The sequence below is a fragment of the Onychostruthus taczanowskii genome, unplaced genomic scaffold, assembly GCF_017590055.1.
Source record: "Onychostruthus taczanowskii isolate IOZ18803 unplaced genomic scaffold, ASM1759005v1 scaffold23, whole genome shotgun sequence".
NCBI lineage: Eukaryota > Metazoa > Chordata > Aves > Passeriformes > Passeridae > Onychostruthus > Onychostruthus taczanowskii.
The window spans coordinates 12348333-12375410 of record NW_024499573.1 but is presented as its reverse complement, the minus strand read 5'-3'; the positions used below and the strand labels follow the sequence as shown (position 1 = coordinate 12375410).

At 36.8% G+C, this 27078-nt stretch overlaps 1 protein-coding gene across 1 annotated transcript in view; it reads left to right on the top strand.

Annotated features, from left to right (window-relative positions):
* PTPRZ1 (protein tyrosine phosphatase receptor type Z1) overlaps window positions 1-21191 on the top strand; it is a 122069-nt gene extending 100878 nt beyond the window's left edge. Inside the window, exons 15-32 of the mRNA XM_041405332.1 lie at window positions 1449-1540; window positions 4765-4850; window positions 7125-7145; window positions 7311-7407; window positions 8866-8948; window positions 9669-9803; window positions 11071-11205; window positions 12220-12383; window positions 13135-13218; window positions 14731-14866; window positions 15819-15965; window positions 16544-16637; window positions 16887-16960; window positions 18000-18128; window positions 19272-19418; window positions 19719-19861; window positions 20437-20572; window positions 21051-21191. Of these exons, the coding sequence (XP_041261266.1) occupies window positions 1449-1540; window positions 4765-4850; window positions 7125-7145; window positions 7311-7407; window positions 8866-8948; window positions 9669-9803; window positions 11071-11205; window positions 12220-12383; window positions 13135-13218; window positions 14731-14866; window positions 15819-15965; window positions 16544-16637; window positions 16887-16960; window positions 18000-18128; window positions 19272-19418; window positions 19719-19861; window positions 20437-20572; window positions 21051-21191 (2044 nt within the window). The remainder of the gene's footprint in view (window positions 1-1448; window positions 1541-4764; window positions 4851-7124; window positions 7146-7310; window positions 7408-8865; window positions 8949-9668; window positions 9804-11070; window positions 11206-12219; window positions 12384-13134; window positions 13219-14730; window positions 14867-15818; window positions 15966-16543; window positions 16638-16886; window positions 16961-17999; window positions 18129-19271; window positions 19419-19718; window positions 19862-20436; window positions 20573-21050) is intronic.
* Window positions 21192-27078: the final 5887 nt, after the last annotated feature.

Below are 27078 nucleotides of genomic sequence, written 5' to 3'. Positions count from 1 at the left end.
TTTTCCCTTTTAGGTAGCAGTCTGCTTTTTCTTCTGTTTTAAGAGAATCTGTATTGTACACTGATAGAAAATTCTCAACACATTCTGAGAATATGGGCATGTTTCCCAGAGGTTTAATTCAAATAAGCTTACCAAAGTCTTTATTATCTATATTAATGATTCTGGAAAGAATGACAAGAGCCAAATATTCCCTATCTATTTCTCAAAGTATCTTTATAAATATTTTTCTTTTTTTTATAAATAAATTTTTTTCTGTTTATGACAATTATATGAGGGGTTTTTTTATGGCTGCAGTGATACAGGGATGATACAGAATTTAAAATTAATGTGATTACACAAAGTTACAACCAATCATACAATAGCTGCAGCCAACAGCTTTGAAGAGGCAGAATTATGTAAATATAAAATGAGATTAGTATTTTCATTATTCATATATTTCTTTTTAAATTTAATGATTAGTGAATAATATTTCAGAGAGATTAAGTGACCCAAAGTTAAGATTGTTATTAGCATGTTTCATCATATGGAGATTTTTTAATTGAAGAGGAATTGCAATGCTTACAGTGGCAGTTGGTTATTCATTCCTTTGAATAGCTTGAATTCTTAACAGATGCTATTCCTATTATCTTCACATCTGGATTATAACACGGATACAAATAACATTGTGAGTCATAGTTAAAGTTGGTTCCATTTGCATTCATACTTCAGTGCTTTTGCAACAAAGCCAACTTCTTCTGGAGTTAGAAATTTCCCTGTTTCTGTCTGTTTCTGACTTTGGGAAGTCCTCCTTGGTTAAGATGCCCCTCAGTGTTGTGATTACGTTATGAATAGTTGTTTAGCCCCAGTCACAGTAGTTCTAGAGCCACTGTTTTGGCTGTTACAGGGCATGTTGGTTTTTATTGCATTTCCGTGTCTGCAATAGCATCTATGAATGAATCACCAGAACTGATCTCAAACTTGCTCCATCTTCAGGCTAACACCATCACATGAAAGGGAACAGTAACTCTTTAAGTGAACTATTTAAGTGAATAAGTAAGGAAGACAGTGATGTTTTTTGTACTTGGAGTTAGGCAGCATCTACAGTAGCTCCTGATGCAGAGTTTCTCTTTCAGCTGTAACTATGTCTGATGTGTGCTCTGTCTTCTGCCTCTGGTATAGGTAAAGGTGTATGAACTATGTATTATGCTGAGGTAATGTAGTATCTTCATGTCGTATGCATAATTTGGTTATGTGCTGGGGGAATATTTATATTGTAGCAGTAGTATTTGACACTCCATGAAAATTGGTTTTCAGAACCATGAGTTTTCTTTCTGACTCAATAGTGCCAGAATTCTAAATTATTTCAGATAATGTTTTGGTGATGTTTTGGGGGGGGTTTTTTTTTTTTTTTTTTTTTTTTTTTTTTTTTTTTTTTTTTTTCAATTCTTTGTATATTTATTTCTATCTAGGAAATGTTTCCAGACTGCTCATTTTTATTTAGAAGATAATACATCACCTCGAGTGATTTCTGCTCCCCCAGCTCCAGTCTTCCCAGTCTCAGGTATTTCTGGCAACTGTTCTGTGGATTGGTGTTAACTGTTGGAAGATGCTGCTTTATATGTGTCAATAAGAATTCTTCAAATACTATAACATATGTAAACCAGAGATTTGTAACCTCTTGTACAAATCTGTGTAAACAGGTACACTTGATATTGGCAGACGTGTTATTAATAGTCTCTTCTGTAGGTGGCACAGAAGAGACATATCTTCAGTTTACAATGTTGCCTCAAGGACACTCTGTGCTTTGTAGCCTCCTGGAGTGGCTGCTCATGTAGCCATCTGAGCTACACTAAATAGCTCTAGAGGATTACACCAGCAACAGATTCTGTTGCATTTCTGCCTCTAATTGGATTTGTCACCTGTGTATAGACCATGTCCTATTCTTTTTACCAGCAGGATAAGGATGTGCCTCATCTGTCTGCATTTCACTTGCAATTACAGCATGTTCTTATACTTAAATATTTTACTAGCATAATTACTATGGTATAGTTATGTGAACCTCTCATTAAAATAATACAGAAGTTCAGAATATTATTAGCATCTTCTGATTCTATATCCACCACATTTATTTGGAGAAACTGTTTCCTTTCTTTTCTCAAAGAGTATAACAGGAGCACATGCAGCCTTCCAGTTTTTTCAGTCTGTGTAGAATGAAATAGATTAATTTCATTCATCTACTTAAACCCAAAATTAATTGATTCTGAAGCAGATCCTAAACCATATTCTCACCTATTAGACAAGGTTATCTTGTTCCACAAGCAATGTTTTTGCAAATTATACTATTATACAAGGAGATGGATTTTCATGGAATGACTAAAGGAAGAATATCAGCCCTTGTGTGAATAACTAGTAAACACAAATAAATCCCAGACATTGGGCTTCCATGCAACTGAATTTTAGACATCTTCAATGCATCTTGTATGGATTGATACTATTAGGGGATGCATAACCTATTACTAAATGGTTAAAAAGCAGAGCTATGGCTTGATTTCAGAAAACATGATTATATATGAATATCAAGCAGCAATCATAGGAAATCTCTGCTTTAAATCTCCATCATTAACTGTATTGAACTACAACTGTATCATTTTCTTACAATTTTTCCTGTCCAACTCACCTTCTGGGGAAAGTGTTTTCCATTTTATAATTGCACTTACGATTATTCTGTAAATGCATGCCTAAAATGCATGTTTTGAAGCTGGAGGTTTTCCTTCTGAATTTGTGATAAATATTGAAGAGAATTTTTTTTTTCCTCGGTGGCTGAAGATAGAAAAAATATTTTATGGAAAAAGCTGCAAGCACTGAAGAAATAGTATTATTTTGCATGCAACAGATGTCAAGTGAACAGTTATTGTGTTTTCTATTGCAGAAATGTTTCAACAGTGTAATTTTACAATTGCACCTAATTACAATACAATGCTAGAAAAGAGTGTAAGGCGGGAAGAGTGTTTTGCAACTGCTAAGTTTAATTCTTATGGCTGTGACCAAAAGCACACTCCACAGATCTCATTATATATTTTCTTCCATAGAATTATATATTAAGTTTTCCTTCCTTTCATTGTCAGAGATAGGAGATCTGCAGTTATTCACAGAAAATACCATGGCTCTTCACAGCACAATTCAAAGATACATTTAAATAGTAATGAATTACAGGGTAGGATTCAGATCCACTATCAAACTCTAAGTAGTTTGAAGTGATACTTGCCATAAAGATATAAAATACATTCCTGGGTTCAGAAGTGATTGAATTGACAGATTTGCACGGGGAAGGAAACAAAACCTAAGATTTATTTCTCCATTATTGTACTCTCTCTTTGGGTCATTTACCTCCCCGTCTGGTTTTGAGTTTGCATACCATTAGGACAAACACTTCATGCCAGGTTTCAGCTCCAAAGTGTGAAGATTGTGTTACACATTTGTTCAGCTTCTCTTAGGCTTGACTGGATAAATTCACTTTTTGTATTCAGATCCAGTCATATAAGTGGGAGACCAGATGGATCTTAGTACAAATCAACAAATTCTTGGTAACTGAAAGCTAAAATTATTAGGTGAGCTAAATACTGAACATCTGTTGATGTGAATAACAGGTCCTTGAAAACAACGTTCAATGTTTCTGATGCTTTGTTCACATATGAAATGGTATGAAATTACAGGTTGTAAAATAAACATATTTTTAAACCATGAAAGGCTTTAAAAAAATCCAACAAAATTATTCTTCGGAACCAAATCTAAGTGAAATAATGTCATCCTTCAGCAGATAATTACCATACAGATGACTTTGTTTACACAGCGTATTTGCAGAAAAGAGAAAAGTCCCAAAGGTTTTTTGATGTTATTCTTGACGCATATTCTACACAAGGTTTTTTTTTGTATTTGTCTAAAGTGAAATGGAGATGCCACTTTAATTATATTTATTCCTCAAGAGTGTAGCTGTTTTCTATGTGAGTAGCCAAAAAGTCTTAAACATAAATCTTTCATTTAAAACTTGAAGTATGAAGCCTGATGTGAAAATCTGTGGTCAGTAGTGCCATGGTCAGACATAAGATTATTATCAATAGGTAATCATAGCATCACAAGGAGAGCTGGGAGAAAATTCTGTATGGAAGGTAGTCACTAATGCAATAAAAGATGAAAATTAATTCCTGTTTCTTTTGGATGCCAATGCAAACATACAAGTGTCAGTTAATATGAAAATACTGGCATAATGCTGCTTTAATTTAGTAGGCTTGGAACTATGTGGCTCTGAGTTCCAGTGCAACACTAATCAAAGTGGAACACCCAGACAACTGCCTAATCATTCCTACTTTATCAGCATTATTCAGAGCTGTGCTCTCTCCTTTTGAACATCTTGCAGCAAAGAGCTAATCCTCCCATGTCTCCTTGACTTCACAGGGAATTCTGTGCGTTCTTCTATTTACAGCCAAGCTCAGGATCTTGCAGAATCAGCACCTTGATTTGGGGCGCTTACAGGCAGAGCAAGACCTAGCAAGGCATTTTCATTATCTTCTTTCCAAATAATTTAGAAATGTACAAGTGTTAGGTAACTATTTTAAAAATGTTAATGGCATCAAAGGATGTTGCATTTTTTGGGAGTTGTATATCCAAACTTCATGCCAAGAATTTTATTTCAGGATGTTTTGTGGATTGCCTACATATAAACTGCATTATATGTCACTGGCTTTTTATTCTACATAAATATATTTTTTGTCTTTTCCCACCCCTAAGATGATGTTGGAGCAATTCCAATAAAGCATTTTCCCAAACATGTTGCAGATTTACATGCAAGTAATGGTTTTTCTGAAGAATTTGAGGTATGACTCTATGATGTAATCTTTTTATTAGCACGTACAAATAATGTTAAGTTTAAATGCCTGCAAACAAAAATTGGGGCATTACATTCTGACTTGGGCACTAGTTTCATGAATGCATGTAAATGTGAGTGCTTTGAGCCCTGTACAGAGTTGATGCATAAAGCCTGGGGAGATTCCTAAAATCAGGACTGGAATACAAATGGGAATGTTTATTATTGTGATATAATACTGAATAACTGTGTGAAAAAACTGTACAAAGGTAGTACAATGTACATTGTTTATCAGATGCAGTGGTAGATGTAATGCTTTTCCAACACTAATGAAAATTGAATTTTGCAGAAGCTACCCATATTTGCTTCTTCCATTTACAGAGAAAATAAAATTGAAGTAATAATGAGTGCAAGTGGCAAGACTTCTGATTAACAGGGGAGCTAATGTAGTCTTCATATGTAGTAGTGAAAGTTTTGCAGTTTCTTTCTTAAAGTATATGGTTCATAAGAGGTATTTCATAATGTTGAAACATGTGCTCTAATCATATAATGTTACTATCACCATATGTAATTAATGATCTTCATTGTTTTTCCCACTCGTGTATTGCAATCAATTTAAATACGGATATGTTCCAATTTAATTCACATAAGTATTAAAATCCCCAAATACCTAATTAAAGCTGTGCCATTAGCAATTTTTACAAGAGATTTCTAATAAAATCAGTCAGTTGGGATGGAAACAAGTAATTTAGTAGATCTATATTAAGGTAAAACATGATAGTAATATTCCTGTTGCAAAAACAATAATGAAATAAAAATTCAGAGTTTTGCATCTTCAGAGTTTTGCATCTTCAGGTTTTATTTTTGTTTCCCTAGCCAATGTATTCTGATCTAGTTTACCAAAAATTCCATGTCCTTCACATAACCTTCTTCATCATCATTTCTTCTTAAATTCATTTAATATTCAGAATATCTATTTGATTGTGAGCCAAACTTGTAAACTTGTGAATGTCCAATAGATATTCATATATTACACATGGGCATATGCAGTGATGGAACTGGACTCCAGCTTGACTGCTATTAATAAGAGCAGATGTTGAAGGACTGTATGTAAATACAATGGATACAAAGTTTTTTCAGCATTAGTCAGTACAGCAATACAGAAATCAGATTGTTCATTCTAAATTGATCTTTTCCTACAATTTTACTTTTCCTAAATTACAGCAGTAATCTAAAGACCAAATATAGTGCATGTCACTGAGCTACAGCTGCACCATCTGAAATATTTCATGCTAGTTTTAACTATTACCAAAAAAAATCGGTGTCCTCATCATTTCTTGGAGATCTTTTTTGGGTTTATGGACTACTCCAGAAGTAATGTTCAGTTTTTTCTCTACTGATAGAGAACATAGAAGATTAGGGGAAACTGAAATATAGTAATTGTCTTCACAGAGTTAGCATATATATTTTTGGCGGGTTTTCAAATTTTTTTTCTATTACTACAAAATAACTCATTTAAAATCTAATTTTAAAACTGAAAACAACGTTTCATATATGTATTTAAGTAGATTAAGGTTATTGACTTTAAAATGAATTCTAAGAAGTGTTGGGAAACACCATTAGTTCTTTTAGTGATGGCAATATATTTGCTGCTTAAAAGTGTGGACCTTATAAATGCTTGAGTTTCCTGTCAGCTAAAGTAATCAATAAAATGAATTAATTTCGTGAGTCTTGCAGACTTTGTGCCTGTCTTGTCAAGCCTGTCTCTCTTTTTATGAAATTGTTGGCTTCACTGTGAAACAGCTGGCAGCCTGAGTGAGGGCTGTAGCTCTGTCTTTCCCCAGAGTGCTGCGAGGCTGGCTGAACTGCACACAGTCCTGCTTCAGTGCAGGTTTTGCAGCTGAATGCAAAGAGAGAAAAAGCATTCCCCTGAGAAACTAATGCATTTATAAGGACACATAAAAATTCCAGTGAACTGTTACATATATAGATAATTTGGCTAAAGTCTGTGATGTTGCTCATATGTACAGTCTTTCACTGACTTAAAGTCTAACATTAAAGATAAAGATAGGAAAGGAGATACCAGCATTTTAACTGGGAAAATTACCTCTTGTTTCCTTTAGCAGTTATGTCAAAATATTCGGTTTTGTTGTTATTATGGATATATTGCATGACCATAACTGTTTTCCATATAGTAATTGTAATTTATATAAACAGTTATCCATTTGTTCTGTGCTGTGGAATTTGATTTTTTTTACTTTTTTTGCATTCATTCCCTCATTAGACACTGAAAGAGTTTTATCAGGTAAGGAATTATTTCACTGCAATTTTTTTAGCAATGAAGTAGTTGTAAAATATCATAGATAATTGGGTATAAGGTTGTGGTTCTTTTCATGCTTGCTTACAGTATTTAAAGATACTTTATGTATCTTAATAGTTACTTAATTGTGACATATTTTTTTTTTTTCAGGAAATCCAGAGCTGTACTGTAGATCTAGGTATTACATCAGACAGCTCTAATCACCCTGACAACAAGAATAAGAATCGATATATAAACATTGTTGCTTGTAAGTAAAGGCATCACTTGCTGTCTTATGCGAGAAATCATTATGAACAAGTACAGATTTATATGTTATTAGCGGGAGCAAAACTACTTCTACACTGAAAGCTCCAGCTACTGATCAGCAAAGTGCTCCTTGGAGAGGAGTTAGTATCAGATTTCGCATTTCTTCAAGTTAGTCCTCTGGCATTCTGCTGCTTTGGTGAGCATGTGTTAGCAAGATATATTTGTGTCTTCTGCAATGACCCAAAGGGAGTTGGGATATTTCGTTATAAAGCCATTAGAAAGCCAAAGAAGCTTTGAATGTCAAAATTAATCCATCTTTGATTTAGAATAATGGTGATTTATTGTCTCTATGAGCTTCAAAATCCCTGGATATATCTACTGTCAAATATGAACATAAATGTTCGGGTTTTATGTTGTGTTATGCCTGGCAACAACGTAATACAACAGCTTCATTAGCCAGTACACTTGTTTGCCCATTGCGTCACTCTCCCAGATTTTTCTGCTCTGAAACACATCTATTCAGTTGTGTTAATCTCTTTTTCAAGCTATTTGCTCTGGGGTTTTGATCATTTGGTGGCTCAACACTTTTTTTAATTCTCTGTAGCATTTCAACTTTGTTCTTATTACCAGAAAGGTCTAAATTAAATATATCTTCAGCATTCAGTGTCATTAAAGCTTTATAAAAAAAAAAGTCAGAACCAAGTCAACTGTCAGGCAGAAGACAGTGTAAACCAGCAACAAGAAATGCCAATCCCTCTGACTAAAGATGTCTCTAAAGGGACAAAAAAACTCAGGGATTTTCCTCTGCCACTGTGTTTTGTACCTGATCATACAAAAGGCGCTAGCCCAGGAGTTGTTTTAATAAAAAGCAGTGCAGAGACAGCTTAGGGCAGCTGAAGTAGCAAGAATTGTCCTCTATAAGTGACTCAAGTGTAGTTCTTACAATCAGTCCAGACTACAGAACACTTCAGCTCACCCTGATGTAGTTACTGTTGACTCTTCAGATGACCAGCATTTTCAAAGTCCATTGCTCTCCAGAGTCCATTCTTTTAACTTGGAATTAAAGTTCCTCAACACTGGTGCCTGCTGTCATTTTGAGACATCTCACTGTGCAGATTTGGCAGTCATGACGCAGGATTTATGGAATGACACAGGATTTATGGAAGACCTAGACACCTTTACAAGCAGCAGCTGGAGGCCATAGGGGAAGCACATAATAGTGGCTAAAATGACCCCAGGTGCTGCTTTTCAGACCACTAGATTCTGAATCCCTTCAAACTTTGTGTTCATTTCTTTATTTTTCTGCAAATTAGAAGTTTTAATCTTCATATCTAAGGAGAGGGTGATTGATTGTTACTGTATTGGCCTTATGTATTGTAAAAATGCATCTCACTATTTTTATGAGAACGAATATAATTCTTACCAAAAATTACTTATTTTCTCCCTTGTTTTACTGCAGATGATCATACTAGGGTTAAATTAGCACAGCTTGCTGAAAAGGATGGAAAACTGACTGATTACATTAATGCAAACTACGTCGATGTAAGTGCTTTTTTCTATCCATTGGCCTATTTATCTGCCAGCCTTTTCTGTAAAAAAAAAATTATGTATGGAGATTTAATTCAAAAAATGTATCACAATATTACAGATTATGTTAAAAAAGCTTTTGTGTCTAAGTTAAGCCTACTAAGTTAAAGCAAAGATAAAATGCCAACTCTTTCTTGAATCCATCTTGATATTGTAGCAGCTGCAGCTTAACAAGGGGCATTTTTAAAGAAAAACTGTCCTGTCACATCTGAGTCATTTTAGAAGTATATCTCTTCTGAGAGGTTAATTCTCCCATCTGAGGTAATCCCATGAGAGGAAGATGCCATTTGGCTCAGAGCCTCTCCAAATACCATTACCAGTTTTCATTACATAATTCCTTACATGTGAGTGATCGCAATTCATTTTTTAAACCACTTTTGCAATGCATGTCTGTGTGTCTCCTAATCACTATTATGTCAATGTTCTGCCTAAACATGGGTATTTGAACATACATACCCTATTTGTTGGAATGATAAACATTGGCATAACAGTCGTATTCCTATGTCATTTGATGCCACAGTGTTTCCGCAATGTCGACAGTTAAAAATTTAAAAGCACTTAAAAGCTTTTCAGAGTCTTTACAAATAAATACATGAAATGTCATGTACACCTCCCAAACTCCTTTTGCTCATGGACAGTGATTTGACAAGTGTCATTTCTTATATTTCAATTTAGGGCTACAACAAGCCAAAAGCCTACATTGCAGCTCAAGGGCCTCTAAAATCAACTGCAGAAGATTTTTGGAGAATGATATGGGAACATAACGTGGAAGTTATTGTGATGATAACTAATCTCATTGAGAAAGGAAGGGTATGAGTACTGTTGTCTGTTTTTTACTTCTCTGATGTTGGAAGATCTACCTGTAGCAAAGTGCCCTCTTTCTTTTTAAAATTTAGTTTGGTCAATTATTGAGCAAAAAACAATCGTTTTTAGTAGTTGCTTGTACCTGAATTGGCTACAGAAGTATACAGTTGAGGATTTGTAGCATGAAACTAAAGAAAATATTCAATACATTTTGAAAATACCATGTTCTAACCACAAAAATAAAGAACATGCTGAAAAAAACACTACTTGTAAACAATAGGAGTGGACAGACTGTGGGCCTTGTGCCCACATTCTGCTACCAATCTGCTTCGCTCCTTGCCATCATGCACTTTGTCAGGGTTGCCTTGGACCCTGGAAAGGAGAAGAATGTAGTTCAAGTGAACTTTCCTGGATAGTCACTGTCTGCTCCCTGTTAACATCCCATGGTACTCACAGTTCTTTTCCTACTACATGACTGGACACACATTTATCCAGTGAGACCAAATGGGGTCAAATCCCACCACAGGGTGTGTGTTTCTCTGGTTATGTGATGTACCCTGGGGTCACATGAGGAGACATTGCATCACACTTGCCACACACTGTCAGCAATGCCTAAAATGAATGCAAATCTTGTCATATAAAGCATCTCTCAGATGATACAGACACAGTAATTTCAGATGAGGGCTGACTGGCAGTGCCACTTCATTTGTAACACCATGCTATAAACAAGCACTCTTCTAATACTCTTAGAGAAGGCTGTATGACTACCCAACCAAAAGGCTGGACATACCACAGCTCTCTCCTGTATATTCTAGCCATGCACAGGCTCAGCCTTACCCTCTACCAGATATACTCTGCCCATACTATAAACTAATCAGAAGCCACATACGACTCTACTGACTTGGATGTAGTCCTATATTTCCTATAGATCCTGTTATTTTATTTAGGTTTTAGTGTCTGTAGAATGGAAAAATCCACAACATTGGATCCTTTTAACTCTGATAGTATGATTTAAGCTTCTTTTTTTGTGTTTTCCAAATAAAGATCATCTTTGAACAGGTATCCCTCTACAGCACAAAATAATTGTTATTTGTTCTCCTATACAGAAGATCATGTCTACTATAAAATGGGTATATTGAAAATCCCAATTTGTGCTTTACGCTGCTCTTAAATTTGAACATTTCAGCTTACTAGTTTGACATTTTATGGTCGTTTCTTTTTTCTCTATTATTTATAGAGAAATTTTCTAACAGAGAAAATTTCTTTCTAACAGAGAAAATGTGACCAGTACTGGCCTGCTGAAGGTAGTGAAGAATATGGGAACTTCTTGGTTACTCAGAAGAGTGTTCATGTACTTGCCTATTACACTGTGAGGAATTTTACTGTTAGAAACACCAAGATCAAAAAGGTTTGTGACATCCTAAAAACACAAGTAGGCAAAAGGAAGTGTTAAAAGATGCTCAGAATATTTTTAAGGCTGTTGACAACTCTTTTCTGCTGTATATGTGAAGCTGAATGCTATAGATCTCAGCCAGCCAAGATGCTTGTGAACTTTAGTTAATTTGACCAGATATACAAACTCAGAAAACTGTAGGACCATCAGGGAAAAAGCAGTGATCACATTGGAGAGCTGATGTGGACTTCGCTTGCCTGAGCAGCAGGACAATACATTTTCAGAAAGTGCAACTTGAAGAAGATGTGGTATGAGTTAAATTACCACCTCATCTCTCCATTTTCCTTTTTAAAGACAGGTGAATACACACTTTGGTTTATTGTAACCAGAACCAGCATGATCTCAGCTCAGCAGGGTGATGTTAGCTACTTTGAGGAGAATTCTGAAAACTTAATTTATTCCAGCCACATAAATGTCTGAGACATCTAGCCTCTCACCCTTCCTGCATAATTAATACATAATGTTTGGTATTTACTATCAACTAATTTATTCTGCCTATTTTAGGAACCAGTCTCTGAATGAGATTACCTGCTTTCTGAAGGCATCCCTGCCTGTGAGATGCCATGGAGGAAGGGAGCTTAGAAAAGCAGCCTACACAAGGCTTCTTACCTTGTAGATCACTAAAGCTGGATGAGATGAATCCTACTCCTTCTATTCACTCAACAGAGGAGCAGAGTGGCAGGAAGTGCTGGTGACTCTTCGGAGCAGCAGTAACTTGTTACCCTCTAGTGGTCTTAATCTTTCTCTATGGCTTTCTGAGACAGTGTCAGGTCATTTTTCCACTCAGTGGGCAGGTTGGTAAGACAGGAGCACCAGTCCTTCCCCTTCTCTTTGAAGGCTGGAATACTAGAGCCAGATGGCATGCTTTGAACTAAATAGGGATACTACTAGTTCAACAACTATCAGGTATGGAGATAAAATGAAGGAAGATCTGGGCTGCTTACATATGGAATTATTTTTTTGTTGCAGGGCTCCCAGAAAGGGAGGTCCAGTGGCCGCATAGTGACTCAGTACCATTATACCCAGTGGCCTGACATGGGTGTTCCAGAATATACCCTGCCCGTTCTCACCTTCGTGCGGAAGGCGTCGCATGCCAAGCGCCACGCTGTCGGGCCTGTTGTGGTTCATTGCAGGTGTGGTTTCTAGTGCTGTAAGGTTCACTCCACTTTTGTTTTGCAGAAGAAGAAAAGAATTTTTCAGTGGTGGGTTAAGCAAAATTTCACTCTTGCATTTAACGATTCCTGATGGAGTAAGATTAACTTCTTAGCTGATATTCTTATCTGATATTTCTCTCCTTCATAAGGCCAACTAATCAATTGTGCCACTTCTGCAAATCTGTAAATCTCCATAAGCAAGATGATGCTGCTGCTCTACACTATGTTCTTTTTTTTTTTCTTTTTTTTTCTTTTTTCTTTTTTTTGGCTAAACTGCTTTTACTTCTATTTTTTGGCATTTCTGTTCTGCTATCTTGAATGCTATGAACTTACCAGATACACGTGTGGGGATAATTGTTTCATTTCTGCAAATATATTGTTAGGATGCTTTTGGCTCATGCTTTCTTTGGTGCAGGGATACTCTGTAATCCTAAGAGGAGCTCTGTGCACAAGAGAAGACTCACTCTATTCCTGGCTGAACTACAACTCTGCTGTTTTTAACATTCTCTGGGCTCTTGCAGTCATTTGCAATGGAGGAGCGTTCTGGGGAACGGTTGAGGTCTGCATGTGCCGCAGTGTGCAGGCAGGTGTTCTGTCAGTGCTCTCTGAAACTGGCAGCTCAGGGAAAATTGGTTGAAAAGGGCTTGTAGGGCCTGGAATGACTTCACAATGCCCATGAAGGACTGGGTTATTGTAAAATATATAAGCAGGTTCTGGTTTTCCACTGTAGTACCTCACCTTTGATGGAACATTTGGAAAGAGAACCTCCTCATGAATTCTGTCCTTCTGGAGCTGACACTGAGAAAGCCAACAGGTAAAGTCACCTCACAAATGCTGCAAATGAAGATATTTTATTTGTAGGATGATCTAATCTGACTGACATCTGTTTTTAGCTTGGAAAATGAAAATTCTATTTCTTGTTGTTCTGCTGCTATTTACATCCTGGCTGTTCTTGGGAAATTCAAAATTTCAAGTCTGATATTGCTGAGATATTGGCAATACATTAGGAGTCAATTAAATTGAGTTTTTAAGAAGTGAACAGTGATAAGTTGTGTGGCTTCAGTCAGACCTCTCCCTTGGGTCACAGGTATAACTCACCTCTGCCTGTAGGCAGTTTTGGTTTTGTACAGTTTTTAGCTAAACTGACCACATGCACTATGGAATTTCAAAGGAATCATCTCATGTTTGAAATATAAATGTTATTTATATTTACAGGCTATATGGAAGACACAAATGATGAGATTCATAAAACTTATTGTAGCTATTTTTATTTGGTACTTTTCATGTTTTGCCATTCATAACAAGTAGAGATGGTGTCTGGTAATCTTTGTACTTCTTTGTGTCTAACAGGGTATTAACAACCTGGACCTTTGAGTTTCATATTATACTTATTTAGACAGTTTATTACAGAAATCTGATCTCACTCTACCTATGCTCTGTGCCCCGTCTGTGGCAGAAATGAGATGACTGAATTAGCATGTTTGGACTGAGCTGGATCTGCCCACAGGGGACCATGCAGACCCAGCACAGTGCTGCTCTCAAGTTACATGTACAGTATACATAATGTTCCTTCATATCTTAGAGGGGAATTACAATGGACTATTTCCCATATATGACTAGATAACAAAAACTGACCTCTTGACCTTGTACTTCCTACCCAGATATTTTATTAAAAAAAAAAAAGTTTTTCTCTAATTTTATGATACAGCTGGTTTTATGCTCTGTTAATCCAAGTTCATAACAGGAATGAGTTGATTAACACTTTCTTCTCCATTTCCTATTTTTAAAAAGGTTTTCAAAAATTGCTTGCCATCTTAACTTTGTCTAAGGAGCACTAAGGTTTTTTCTTTTACAGATATACTCTCAAGAGTTCTGCCATTTCCTGGGGTTTATCTTTGAAATCTCTTGTACTGTAGTGGGTTGCATAATGCAACTTTTGCTTTAAAGTGGGGTTTCAACATAGAAGAATTTGAACATATTAGCTGCGCCCAAGTGCTGACTTATACCACCTTATCTAGATATACCTGACAAAGTATCCTAAGGAATATCAGAAGGCTGAAAATTGCAGATCTGCAGGAAATCCCTTAGTTCTATTTCAGCCAATAATTTAAAAACCATTTGAGAAAATGATCTTTAGGTCTCTTCTTATACAGAGAAAAAGATTGCTATCAGCCTTGAACCTTTAAAAAAGTATATCATATGATAAATTCATTTGTAGAGGAAAAGCTTCCATATGCAGCAGTTTGTTGAAAAAGCTATGTGTATGAAAAAAGTTCTTTACATTAGTGTTTTATTTCAGGCTCAAGACCATTTTTTTGTTTTATAGTGCTGGTGTTGGAAGGACAGGCACATACATAGTGTTAGACAGCATGCTGCAGCAAATTCAGCATGAAGGGACAGTCAACATATTTGGATTCTTAAAACACATACGTACCCAAAGGAACTACTTGGTGCAGACTGAGGTAAGAATAAAATATAAATGGCATGAGACTATTACAAACTTTCTGTTTGCAGGAGAAGAGATAAAGCAATCCTCTTTCTGGCACCACCAGACAGACAGAAACCAGCCACCAGATTAGATTTTCTCTTTTGCTTCCCTTGGTTTTATAGAGACATCCTTCTAGGCACACTGAGAGCAGTGCATTAGAAATTACCTTTCCTTGGGCTCTTGTCTGTTTATTAAGGAGGACTCAGAAGGAGGTCTGTATAAATCACGCTTCCTACAGCAGTGCTTTCTTGGCAGGACTTGTATTTTTGTCATGGAGCTTTGTGAGGAAGCACCATTATCAGGCATTCAGATCTTCACTGAACCTCATCAAACCGTTTATATTAGGCAATAAAATATGCTAAAAAAGCTATTTCAGACAGAAAATTGTATATAGGTGCTTCAAGCTGAAGATTATATATAGAATATTGAAAGACCAAGAGAAAACAATAAGGGCAACAGCAGGGCATTTGAAAGTCTATTTCAGGTTTCAAGAACAGGTGGTTAGATTCCCCAGTGCCTTTCAATAGGAAAAAAAAATAATCAACAGCTAGGACGCTTGTTCCAAAGGATGTGAGAGAGAAAATGGAGAATAGCAGTAGGAACCAGGGGTAGAACTGGCTTGAAAATTTTACTCAAGGCTGTGCTTGCATTTTTACCTGAATACTGTTAATGTGAGATATCACAGGTAGTGAGGATTTGATATTAAATCATACATATATATGTGTATGTATGTATTGCAAATGTAATTGTCCAATTGTGCTTGTAATGCGTGTACTGTCACTGCAGAGGGACAGCCTTTGCTATAGAGGAAACATTTGAGAAAACCCCTGTGAAAAAATACCACATCAGAAGTGGCAGCTTAACCAGAGGTATCCAGGGGAATCTGAAAATCATGAGAGCTCAGATGTTTGGTTGTGTTTTCCTAGGAGCAGTACATCTTCATTCATGATGCGTTGGTCGAAGCGATACTCAGTAAAGAAACAGAAGTCCCTGAGACTCACATTCATGCCTACGTTAATGCTCTCTTGATACCTGGACCAACAGGAAAGACCAGACTGGAAAAACAATTCAAGGTGAGCTCTCTGAGATAGTAGTGTGAAAATCTTTATGTTTGTAAACCTGAATGACTTAAAAGTAGGTATCTCAACACAACTTTCATCAGCTTTCTCTACCTAAAATTTAACTGCTGAGCCTAAATTAAGATGAAATTTATCAAATGAATGCAGTCAATTGGGACAGAATTATTTGCATACTCTTAAACAAGGAATCTACCCAAAAAATCCACAAAAAAAGAGATCATGAGAAATAGGACAGTAAGTAGATTTTGGAAAATTTAACTACGTGCCTTTGCAGGAAGATCTCGAAGGTAAAACAGCAGTCTGAAAAGATACCCTTCTGGCAGATATGCCAGACTTCACCTTCAAAGATATGGTTATTGATCTAGGGTTCAAGAATATTTTGAACTGCTAAGAAAAGTGAAGAAAAAATATTCTGGTGACTTGCTAAGTAGTTTAGACAGAGAGAAAACTAGAAAACTAAAATTAAGGGAGACAGCAAAACTGCAATATATGCACCCTTTTGTTTAATGCAGCTTATGAAGGAATGGCTTTTCTGCAGTTACCTGACTTTTTTTTTAACTTCATTGTTTCAGTTACTGAGCCAGTCTAACACACAGCAGTGTGATTATTCAACTGCACTCAAACAGTGTAACAGAGAAAAGAACCGAACCTCATCTATCATTCCTGGTAAGCTTCTTCAAATCCTCAACAAGAACTGAAGACATCAGCATCAGTTTGGAGCAATGCTCTGTAAAGAACATTACAGTGAAGAAGTGAATTACGAATTACACATAGGAAAACAAAATAGATGGCTGGATAGCACTTTGTCCCAATTGATGGAGCACAGTGTTATAATTACTGTGAGATGTGAGATAATTGCTATAATATTATAAGAATCATCACAACATGCATGTGAATTCCTAACTTTTTTTACAGTGGAAAGATCTAGAGTGGGTATCTCATCACTATCTGGTGAAGGCACAGACTACATCAATGCTTCGTATATTATGGTAAGTCAGTTAATCTATTGGTAAAAAACAATGAACAGCTGTTTTCAGAGCTGCCATTTGGTTGATTAAGGGTGCCACAATCCTGATTTTGAAAGCTCCTTTCTTTGGTTATTCACTCTGCCTTAAAGAGTTAATTCCCTCAGGAAGTACTATTACCATTATTACTGCTTTTAGGATTGGTTAAGTGCATTGCATTTTAACAATCTGTAGAAACAGAAATCACATCCTCATTTTAAAACCTGGTAAAGCTAAATGCTTTATGGAAAGATTATTTGAGATGAACTAAATGTCTAAATGTGTTAACTAACAAGTTTGCTTTTAAAGGTTGTGTTTGTCTTCCTACATGCCCATGTTACAGTGCTTTTGCAGGTGGCATAGCCTAAGATTACATAGTTCATCAGCTTTCCATTATCTTTTTGCTTTCTGGATTTTCTTCAACTCTTTCCCCCTTGAATACCTGAGAGGGAGGACTAAATGCCTCCTGGACATTCAGGGAAGAGATGGCAAATCTCTGAGCTGTGGTATTAGAAAATGACCTTTTATTTAGAAAATAAAGAAGAGATGGCAAATCTATGACCTTTTATATTAGAAAATGACCTTTTAGGTGCATTACTGCATAGGAACTCTCTTTCATGGTAAGAGAGTGATCTGAGATATCTGTACAAATTAAGAAACTGCTTGGGATTTTTGCAGATCTTTCAAGTATTCTTTTATTTGGTCAGGTAGTCAGCTCCTCTGGAAGGAGGATAAAATATTTTTATTCTGACTTGGCTGTTTGAGTCTTCTCTGATCTCTTTTCTCCTTTTTTATCAAATTTTTAAGTCTTAATTTTTTTTCAATGCAATTGAATCTATTATTTTCACGTGGAAAATATTTACACACAAGTTTTATATTTTTCTAATATTTGCAGGAAGCTAAAAGAAGGAACAAGTATGCAATGCATTTTCTGTGTTCTCACTCTGTCCACTAGGAGCTTCCTTTAAGCATTAATACTTGGGAAGCAATTCCAAATCTGTATTTTTTTTTTTTTTTTTGGCAGGGTTATTATCAAAGTAATGAATTCATTATTACTCAGCATCCCTTACTGCACACTATCAAGGATTTCTGGAGAATGATATGGGACCATAATGCCCAGTTAATAGTCATGCTTCCTGATAGTCAGAACATGGTGAGTTCTGTGGTTGATTGTTATGAATTTATGTATGAATTTTATTAGTATTACTATTTTGGAATATGCAGGATATGAGAAAATGTCTTGGATTCTGCAAAAAACAGTTAAAATTAATAATACCAAGCTGAGTGTAAAATCCTGAAGTCATCTAGCTGAAATCTAGAAATCCTTGCCTAGGCAGATTGTGATTGGAATGAAAATGTATTGAATCAGTCCTCTATAATTTATACGAGGAGGCAAACAGCAGAAGCAACCATTATGCAAGGTTAGTTTTTGCTCCACGACTTTTCACTTGCATTATGGCTTCTTAGTCATTATTAGCTAAGGGCAAAAGTGTGAGGTCGTTTCTCACAGCAGCAGCTGGTGGGACCTGGGCAGGGCCAGGAGAACCAGTGGCCAAGCATTCCTCACACAGGAGTGGCCAGGAGCACTGCCAGCAGGGGGGCACACAGGGCATGGGGCCTCTGTTCCTGCAGGAGAACGTAAGGGCACTGAAGCCCTGGCAGCTTGCCCAGGCAGCGGTGGTACCCGCCCAGCACACAGCCATGGCCTCTCTGAGCTCTGCATCCACAACTGCAAGCCAGCCCACCGTCCCAGGTGGCAGGCAGGCAGGACACACGACAAGGAGGATTCCCTATCCATCTGGCCATTTTGGTTATTTAAACTATTATAGGATTTTCTTAAAAATAAAAAAAAACTCTTTTCATTTCTACTGTCAGACATTCATGCTCCCATGAACTTTTTTCTGCACTTTCAGATAATCCCAAGACCACACACACATTAGAACACACCAGCTAAATTTATCACATGACCATGAGCTATGTACAGCACAGCACAACCCAAAGGCCAGGCTGGATGTGTGGCACTATGCAGCACTGCAGGTTCCTTGCTATGTATGTCCACAGGGCACATTGATCACTACAGAGGTGTCTGAAAACCATCACTTTGCCATTGTTATCCCACTCAAAATTTGATTTGTCAATTTAAGTCTAGATGGCTTGAATGATTATATGTGACACATTATTTATTATGTTGGATTTTGTATTTTAAGATTATTTGTATTTTTATATTTTAATTTGCATTATTGTATTTTAACACTGTTTATTTTTATTACTCCAATTTTGGGGTTTTTTCCTGGAGGCTGAAGATGAATTTGTGTACTGGCCAAACAAAGATGAGCCTATAAACTGTGAGAGTTTCAAAGTTACTATGATTGCTGAAGAACACAAGTGTCTGTCTAATGAGGAGAAGCTCATAATCCAAGACTTTATTTTAGAAGCTACACAGGTAACACTGTCATAAACATATAACTCAGGACTTGATTTTTTAAAGGTAATGCCCACATTTTTTGCATTTTCCATGCTAAATTACTGATAAAATATCCATGCCCTAGAAACATCCATGGAGGGAGTAATGTCTATAGGGTAGTATGATGACATGGCAAATAAGGTAGCCCAACCTCACAGCAGTGGGGTTCTGCATCTGGAGGCTGGAGCTGGAACAAAGCGAAGGAAAAGAATAAAGAAAGTCAATCTTTTACAAAATTGATTTATGGGTTTTTTTGTTTGTTTGTTTTTAATCATTTAGGATGACTATGTACTTGAAGTGAGGCATTTTCAGTGTCCAAAGTGGCCAAATCCTGATAGTCCCATTAGTAAAACTTTTGAACTGATCAGCATCATCAAAGAGGAAGCTTCCAACCGTGATGGGCCCATGATTGTACATGATGAGTAAGAACTGCACTTTTCCATCTGTTTTGATGTTTTTTCTGTAGAACCATCCATTCACTGTGTGAAAGCAGCTGAAACAAGGCAGAAAGTCTGCCCTTAACAGTAATGGTGATGCTTCTGTTCCAGCTGCATCAACAAGAGAAACGTTTTTACTGTATCATACTTCATTTGAGTTTTATCATTTTGATACTCTAGATGGTTATCAGGTAGGTCACTAGAGGGGAAGCCAGTTAAGATTTCATTGCCTTTTACTGAAAGAAATAACTGTTTAGATGAGGCACCATACTGTTCTCCAGATTTTCAATAATGGCAAAAAATAACAAAATGTTGAAACACTGTAGGACCCAAAGCCTTCAGCATTTGCTTATTAGAGGATTAAAGAGAAATAATTCTATGAAGTTGTAGCTAGGTGCTGTGAAAGTTTTTTTAAGCCAGTGCTGGGCAGACCTATTTAAGATATCATAAATATCACATGACAGAGATTCGTCTTACCAGTTTGCCCCAGAATTTGTATTTTTTCCAGCCGTAAAACCTGGCCCAGTTTCTAGAGTTTTGTTTTGTTTTACTTTACAAAGGCATGGAGGGGTCACAGCAGGCACTTTCTGTGCATTAACAACTCTGATGCATCAACTGGAAAATGAGAATTCAGTGGATGTTTACCATGTAGCAAAGATGATAAATCTGATGAGGCCTGGAATCTTTACAGACATTGTAAGTAATAAGCAAAATGTGCACTTTGTTCCCCTATGTGTGACATTACTGAGCTATTTTGCATCTTAGTTTCTGCATGAATTAATCAAAACTGTCTTCCAGAGGTGCTGTAGAAAAAGAAATCTTCCTGGAAAGAATTCAGAGGACATAAATGAGAAAAAAGCCAACAGACAAATAGTAACTCTAACCCTGTCCCCATATTTGCAATTGACTAACAAGGGTCAGAGTTAGCATATAAGATTTGTTTTAAAATACAGTTTTCTCCCCTACCTTTACTGTGTTCCCTATTGTTGTGCTTTACATTGTGTGCAGGAGGAGCCGTTAATCAAAAAATAATAAAGCTGCTAAGTAACACAAAAAATTCTGGAGCACAGTACTTTACAGACTGACACATCAGCTGTTAATTAATTTTGAGCAACAGTGCCACAAAATAACTACTTCTGCCAACATCCTGAGTGTACCCTCTTTTCTCCTCCAGGAACAGTACCAGTTTCTGTACAAAGCTATTCTCAGCCTTGTCAGCACAAGACAAGAAGAAAATCCTTCAGCATCTATGGACAGTAATGGCTCAGCTTTACCTGATGGAAATGCAGCTGAAAGTTTAGAATCCTTAGTTTAATTAGCACATCAAATCAAACATGCATATCACAGCATCACACCAATCACACCTGGAGTTTACCATTACTATTTTCAGTTTTATACTTTGGGTGGGGAAAATCTGTCCAGTCACTATATATAAAATCAGACCCCAACCATTGCTCAAACCAAGTCATTTCTGTTATCTACAACTTTACTGTGGAACTTTTATCATTAACAATGTGTGCCTTTTCTTGAAAGATTTCTTGTAATACATTGTTAGAGCTGGACTAACTTGATTGACTTTTACAGTGTTTCTAATAATTGAATTGTGGTATGTTTTTTCAGTATTAGGTTTTTTGATTTATCCGGCTTTACTTTTAACTTAAATTTACCATATTTATAGATGTTAGGGAATTCTCAATTACAAACATGTCATGGGTTTAGTATTTGGTTTATTCGCTGTATTTATAACAATTTACATTTGCTAGAAATGCAACTTTTAATATAGTAGAATGTAAATAAGATACTGTTCTACATAACATTCAACATTTTAAGACTTCAATTAGACATTTAGAATAGTAATCTGATACTTACTGTAAATACTGCTACTTCTGTAGTAATCCATGGACCAAATTTATATTTATAATTGTAGATTTTTATATTTTACTACAGAGTCAGTTTTCTAGTTCTGTGTAATTGCCTTGTTAAAATGATGTAGTCAGTATGTTTTTACTTTAACAAAGTCTTCTGATATACAATTGTGCATCTTAAGCAATTTACCTTCATATAGCTGCATGTGATTTTAACTTTTTGTGGGAACTAGAAATCATTTGTTTTGAAATGAAAATTTTTATGAGACTAACACTGTACTTGGCATTGTTAAATTGTTTTTACCCTGGTATTGCAAAAATAAATATAAATATTCCAGTCTGTGCTTAGTAGTCTTCCACGTAGAGTAAACAGTCTGCACTGTCATGCAGGAGAGATTTTACTTACAAGAACAATGACTTAAGGCTGATCTGCAGACAGCTGCTCTTCCTATGGAATCCACGAGTTCAGGAGACATTTATAGAAAACTTTTATGTTTTTTAGTCTCTGCTCCTACCCGTACCTACAGTGTCCACATTAGCTCCTTTTTTAGCATTTCCTCCCACATCTCCCAGTCTGGCTGTCCCAGGTGTCCCAGTTTTCTCAGCTGGCCCCCTCCCAAGACACCTCTGTGCTGGCTTGGCTTCAGATCATTCATTCGGCTGCTGAGCCCTTTGCTGCCTCCTTTGGCAAAGCAGCCACCAGACGTTGGAAGCAGTAAAGCGAACAGTCTGCAAGAACAAAACCAAAATGCTTCAAATTGACCTCAATCATTTTCTGTAACCTTCAGAACTGGCAAGAAAAGATACTGATTGTTCTGAAGGCTGTGCCACCGAGGGGTTGGAGGAGCCTGGAGTAAAATGTTCATTTAAAACAAGTGTGGGCAGCAAGACCAACTATTTTCTCACTTTATACAGTATATATTTAGAAATATTGAAAGCAGAAATACTGTTCTGGAGTAGAATGCACAGAAAATAGTGGACTCTATCTGAGATGAAAACTAAGCGTGGCAAAAGACAGGTCTTGATGTGAGCCTGAAGATGTTAGTTGAAGATGTTACACATGCCTAGGGTGTAAGGGAGTTCCTTGTGTCAGCAGATAGATCTAGACCCCTCAGCAGTGTGGGACTGAGGAGAGGTGGAGCTGCAACAAAGCCAAGATAAATTTAGATTTAGAGGAATCTAAACAGCAGAATCTTTAAAGAATCCTCATACTATTGATACATGAAATGAGCATGAAGGTCCTAGACAAGGAGACAGACTGTCACAGAATGTCAAAATAGCTAGCAGTGAAGGAGGTATTTCTATGTTCTTATCCTCTTTTATTACAAGAAAAATAATCATATAGACAAAATAATGTATCACCAAATCACAGGGACGGTGTAAGGTTGGAAGGGACTACTGAAGGTCATCTAGACCGTGTAATATAGAGGTGTTTATAATACTGTGTTAGAATAGTAGTGACCACTTCTGTTTATAAACACAGCAGTGCAGTCACAGAGGTTATGGAGTGTTGAATCCATTTTAGCCAGGACCCTGGAGGTTTCCCTTTCCCCATCCACCAGAGCTGCATGCAGGATGGTTGCCCTGTCAGCCCAATGGCTCTGTGCAGACGCAGCCAGGGAGTGTGCGGTGCACATGTTCCACACAGGGAGACACACGTGCATACACACACAGAGGATGGTAGAAATAGGATTCATGACACAGAGAATAGGACTAGGATTTAAGAAGGGGGCAGGACAGAGGGCCATGGTCAGACACAGGGCATGAATGGGTGAAGGTACTGGCCAGCAGCCAGCACATACACATGCAAGCACCTTTTACCCCTCTTCTCTCCTTATTCCTGTGCCTATTGCTTCCCTGTTCTCCTTAGTGCTTCTGTTTCTCCAACCTTGTCTATCTCTTTGCAGGTAAAAAAGTTCTTACTTAATTACTTTCATGGGTAGGTTGCCACCCCATACCCAAATGTGAAACCTCAGATGCTGCTACTTAGATCATCTCAGCCACAATGGTGTTATCAACTTCCCTGGTACTTCTTCACTCACAAGCTTTTCTTTCCAAAAGGTCTCCCCCAGAGCTTGGCCTTCCCTCACATAGCTTCCCATGAACTGCCTGTGTAGCACCACAAGACTTCATGGCACTCTTCCTAACTCCTGTCAGCTGCTCATTCTTGCTCTCTCCAGCAAGTTTCTCAGGATCTCTGCAGGTAGCTCAGCCTTAGGCCAGGGGTGCCAGCCATGTGCCTGCAGATACAAGTGTTCATTTATTTAGTTCAAAGATATAACAGAGGGAATCTACTTTCCTGGGCTAAAATATCTTTATTCAGCCTTTACACTCTTTTTTTTTTTTTTTAATCCTGTGGTTCTTGCAATGGTTGCATAATTGGTAATTCTGAAGTTCAGGAAGAACAGGACTGAGATAGGACTCCTAAGTGCAAGCAAAAATGCAACATATAACTTGTGGAGTTAAGTGCTGTGAACAAATAGGATTTAGAACTATTTTAAATTGCAGAGTTTAGGGGTTGACAGGAGTTTAAAACGTACATAATAGGTACATTGCCCCAAATGATGCACTTTTTTAAAGCTTTACACATATACATTTTTCACAGTGTTCAGACATAAATTTGATGCATACAAAGTTGTGTAATGGCTGTGCTTTGCAAAATTGATTATTTTCTTTCTCAGGTGTCCTGAGTGTTCCTTACTGTTTCTTCTAAAGCACTCAGATTTGCTGACAGACTCCATTTGCACATATGGCTACAAGCACAGCAATATTATGCACTTCCCCCTTCTTACTCAAAAATTAAAGAAAAAATTTTTGATATCCTAATCTCTAGGGGTGCACATACCAGAAAGGTTAATTGTGATTTTATGGCCAATTGCAAACCATATTCCATAACCTTATTAGCAGACACTATACTTCTGCACTTCACCACATTAGCATCTCACGTGCTACTTATTCGGCCTTTTCTTCTGGAAAACTGGCTTGTTGCCTGACATACCAAATAACAAGCATGAAGTTACCTTCTGCTAATGCATTTACAGTTTGATATAGTTGTATATACAAAGTAATTTTTTGACCAATTAATTCTGTTGTTTTTTCAAGCATCTATGGATCAAAAACCAAAAAGGAATCCTCCTTTCTAAAATCCCATCTTGACATAACTGTTCCTCTCAACCTAAATTTTTTGCAGACATTTTAAAATTGTAATCCAAGCTGTCATTCAAAGTTTCTTTCAGAGATGTTTGTAATCACATTCATCATCTTAGCATGCTGACAAGTTATTTAAAACATAAGTGCTTAAGATAATCTCTTTACTCACACATATTGGTTCTGATCTAGAAAAAAAATAAGAATCATAAAAAATCTTCTATAATCTTCAACTGTGATGGATTATAGATTTTAATAAATGCGTGTCAGTTCCTCTCTCAGACAAAGGCCATATTCTAATTAATTTTTTTCTTATAATCCAAGCCACAGACTCAAAAGACATATAGACTGCCTATTCAAACTGGGTCAAGTGTGGAGAAGATGTTATGTATCTCTGGCAAAAAGTAAGATATTAATAAACAACATCAGGTTAAGCTTTTTTCTTCACAAAGCTGTAAGTTGTGTGACAGGGAAAACTTGATTAGTCCTCAGAATCATAGAAGAGTTGAGAGTTTAAAAAAAAAAAAGGAAACAAGTAATTTCCTATCATCAACTTTTTAGTGATTGTGATGTGGAGATTTAATACCTATGGAAAAGCTTTTCAAGGATCAGAAGTGGTGAACCAAATTCATAAAAACTCACCACTATCAGTACAACAACAAATCAGCTAAAGGCTTCAAAAAATCATTGGACTTCCAAAATCAGTTGACAAAACTAGTTAGCAATGTTTTATCACAGTGCTTTACCTGGCTTTACAATTCTTTGCTATGTCCTAGGATAATGTGAGTAATTTCAGACAGGTTGAAATTCTCTGTGGTAAATGCTTACTTCAAGATGAATTTAGCAAAGTTAAACTCCTTTTTCTCTCATTCTGAAGCATAAACAAAGCACAGCTGAGGAGGAGAGGAGCAGTATTGTCTTGTTGGGATTAAAAACAGACACAAAGGCCCCACTGCCGTCCTAGGTCTGAGGTATCATAGGTTACAGCCTTAGTTTTCACTACTTCACTGCAGCAATGCCCATGTCTGACCATCCACTTCTCACAGGTTTGTGCTTTGGTGGATTAGGTTTTCAAAGGCACAAGAAGGAAGAGAAGTGTCTCTCACAATATTTGGCCACATCGTGTCTGACTCTACTTCAAATTGCATTCATTCTTTTTGAAACCAAAACAAGTCGGGGTGGGGGGAAAAAACCCTCTAATGGAATGGAATTCTTATGGCTCATGGAATTAGTTTCTTCGTTTCTGGAAAGTCACAACCTGTACACAGTAGTTTAGTAGGAATATATTTGAGATGGTCTGATTTGCCTTGATAAATTTTGCTAGACACTCACAGCTAAATTTCTTTTTTCTCTCTGTCTTTCTCTCTGTCTTCTTAGTTTTCCAGCCTAATCACAACCACTAGAGCACATTTTTTTTCCCTCCCAGCTATAATAAACAGCTATTTTGCTATGAGCTTACACCCTTTTCCAGCAGTGTCACTTTGTACTCCAGTCCCTCCAAGGGATATAATTCTCACCTGTAGGAAAATCTGGGGCTGAGAGAGTGAGAAACACAGAGGCAAAGAAGTCAGTCTGAGTGTAATGGGGCTCAAGCACCTCCATCTCAAAAAGAAACTGTGATCTTACATGTCATGAAGATATGGCATTAGGATAAATTCCAAAATGAAAAAATGAGACACACAGTGAAACAATCTGTTCCTTGAAGCCTGATATGAACAAAGAGTTTAAAAGCCTTTCAGCACAGACAGTGATAGCAGAAGCCATGTGCTCAGCTGAGCAAGGTCCTCAAGCTGAGACAGGCTGTGAGACACCAAGGTTCCATACTTTCCTGGGGCACAGGGAGGTATCACACACCTACTGTTCTGTATCTTAGCACTTTTGTAGTTGCCCTTGTGCCCAAGATCAAAACGTGCTGGGGAAAAAAAGATCTCTTAGGATTATAGCTGAAAATTATCTAGATACAGATATACCTATATATCTGCATATATATATATATATATATATATATATATATATATATAAAAATATATATAGATGGCCATGTTTAAACAATCCTTGAAGAGTCTTCTCCTGTGAGTCTAACAAGAAGGATGCAGAGGTATTTCATGCACACAGAAAAGTCCATGTGTAGGCATCCTTTCAATGTAACCATCTATGTGAAAAACAAGATCCCATTCGGGTACATCCTAT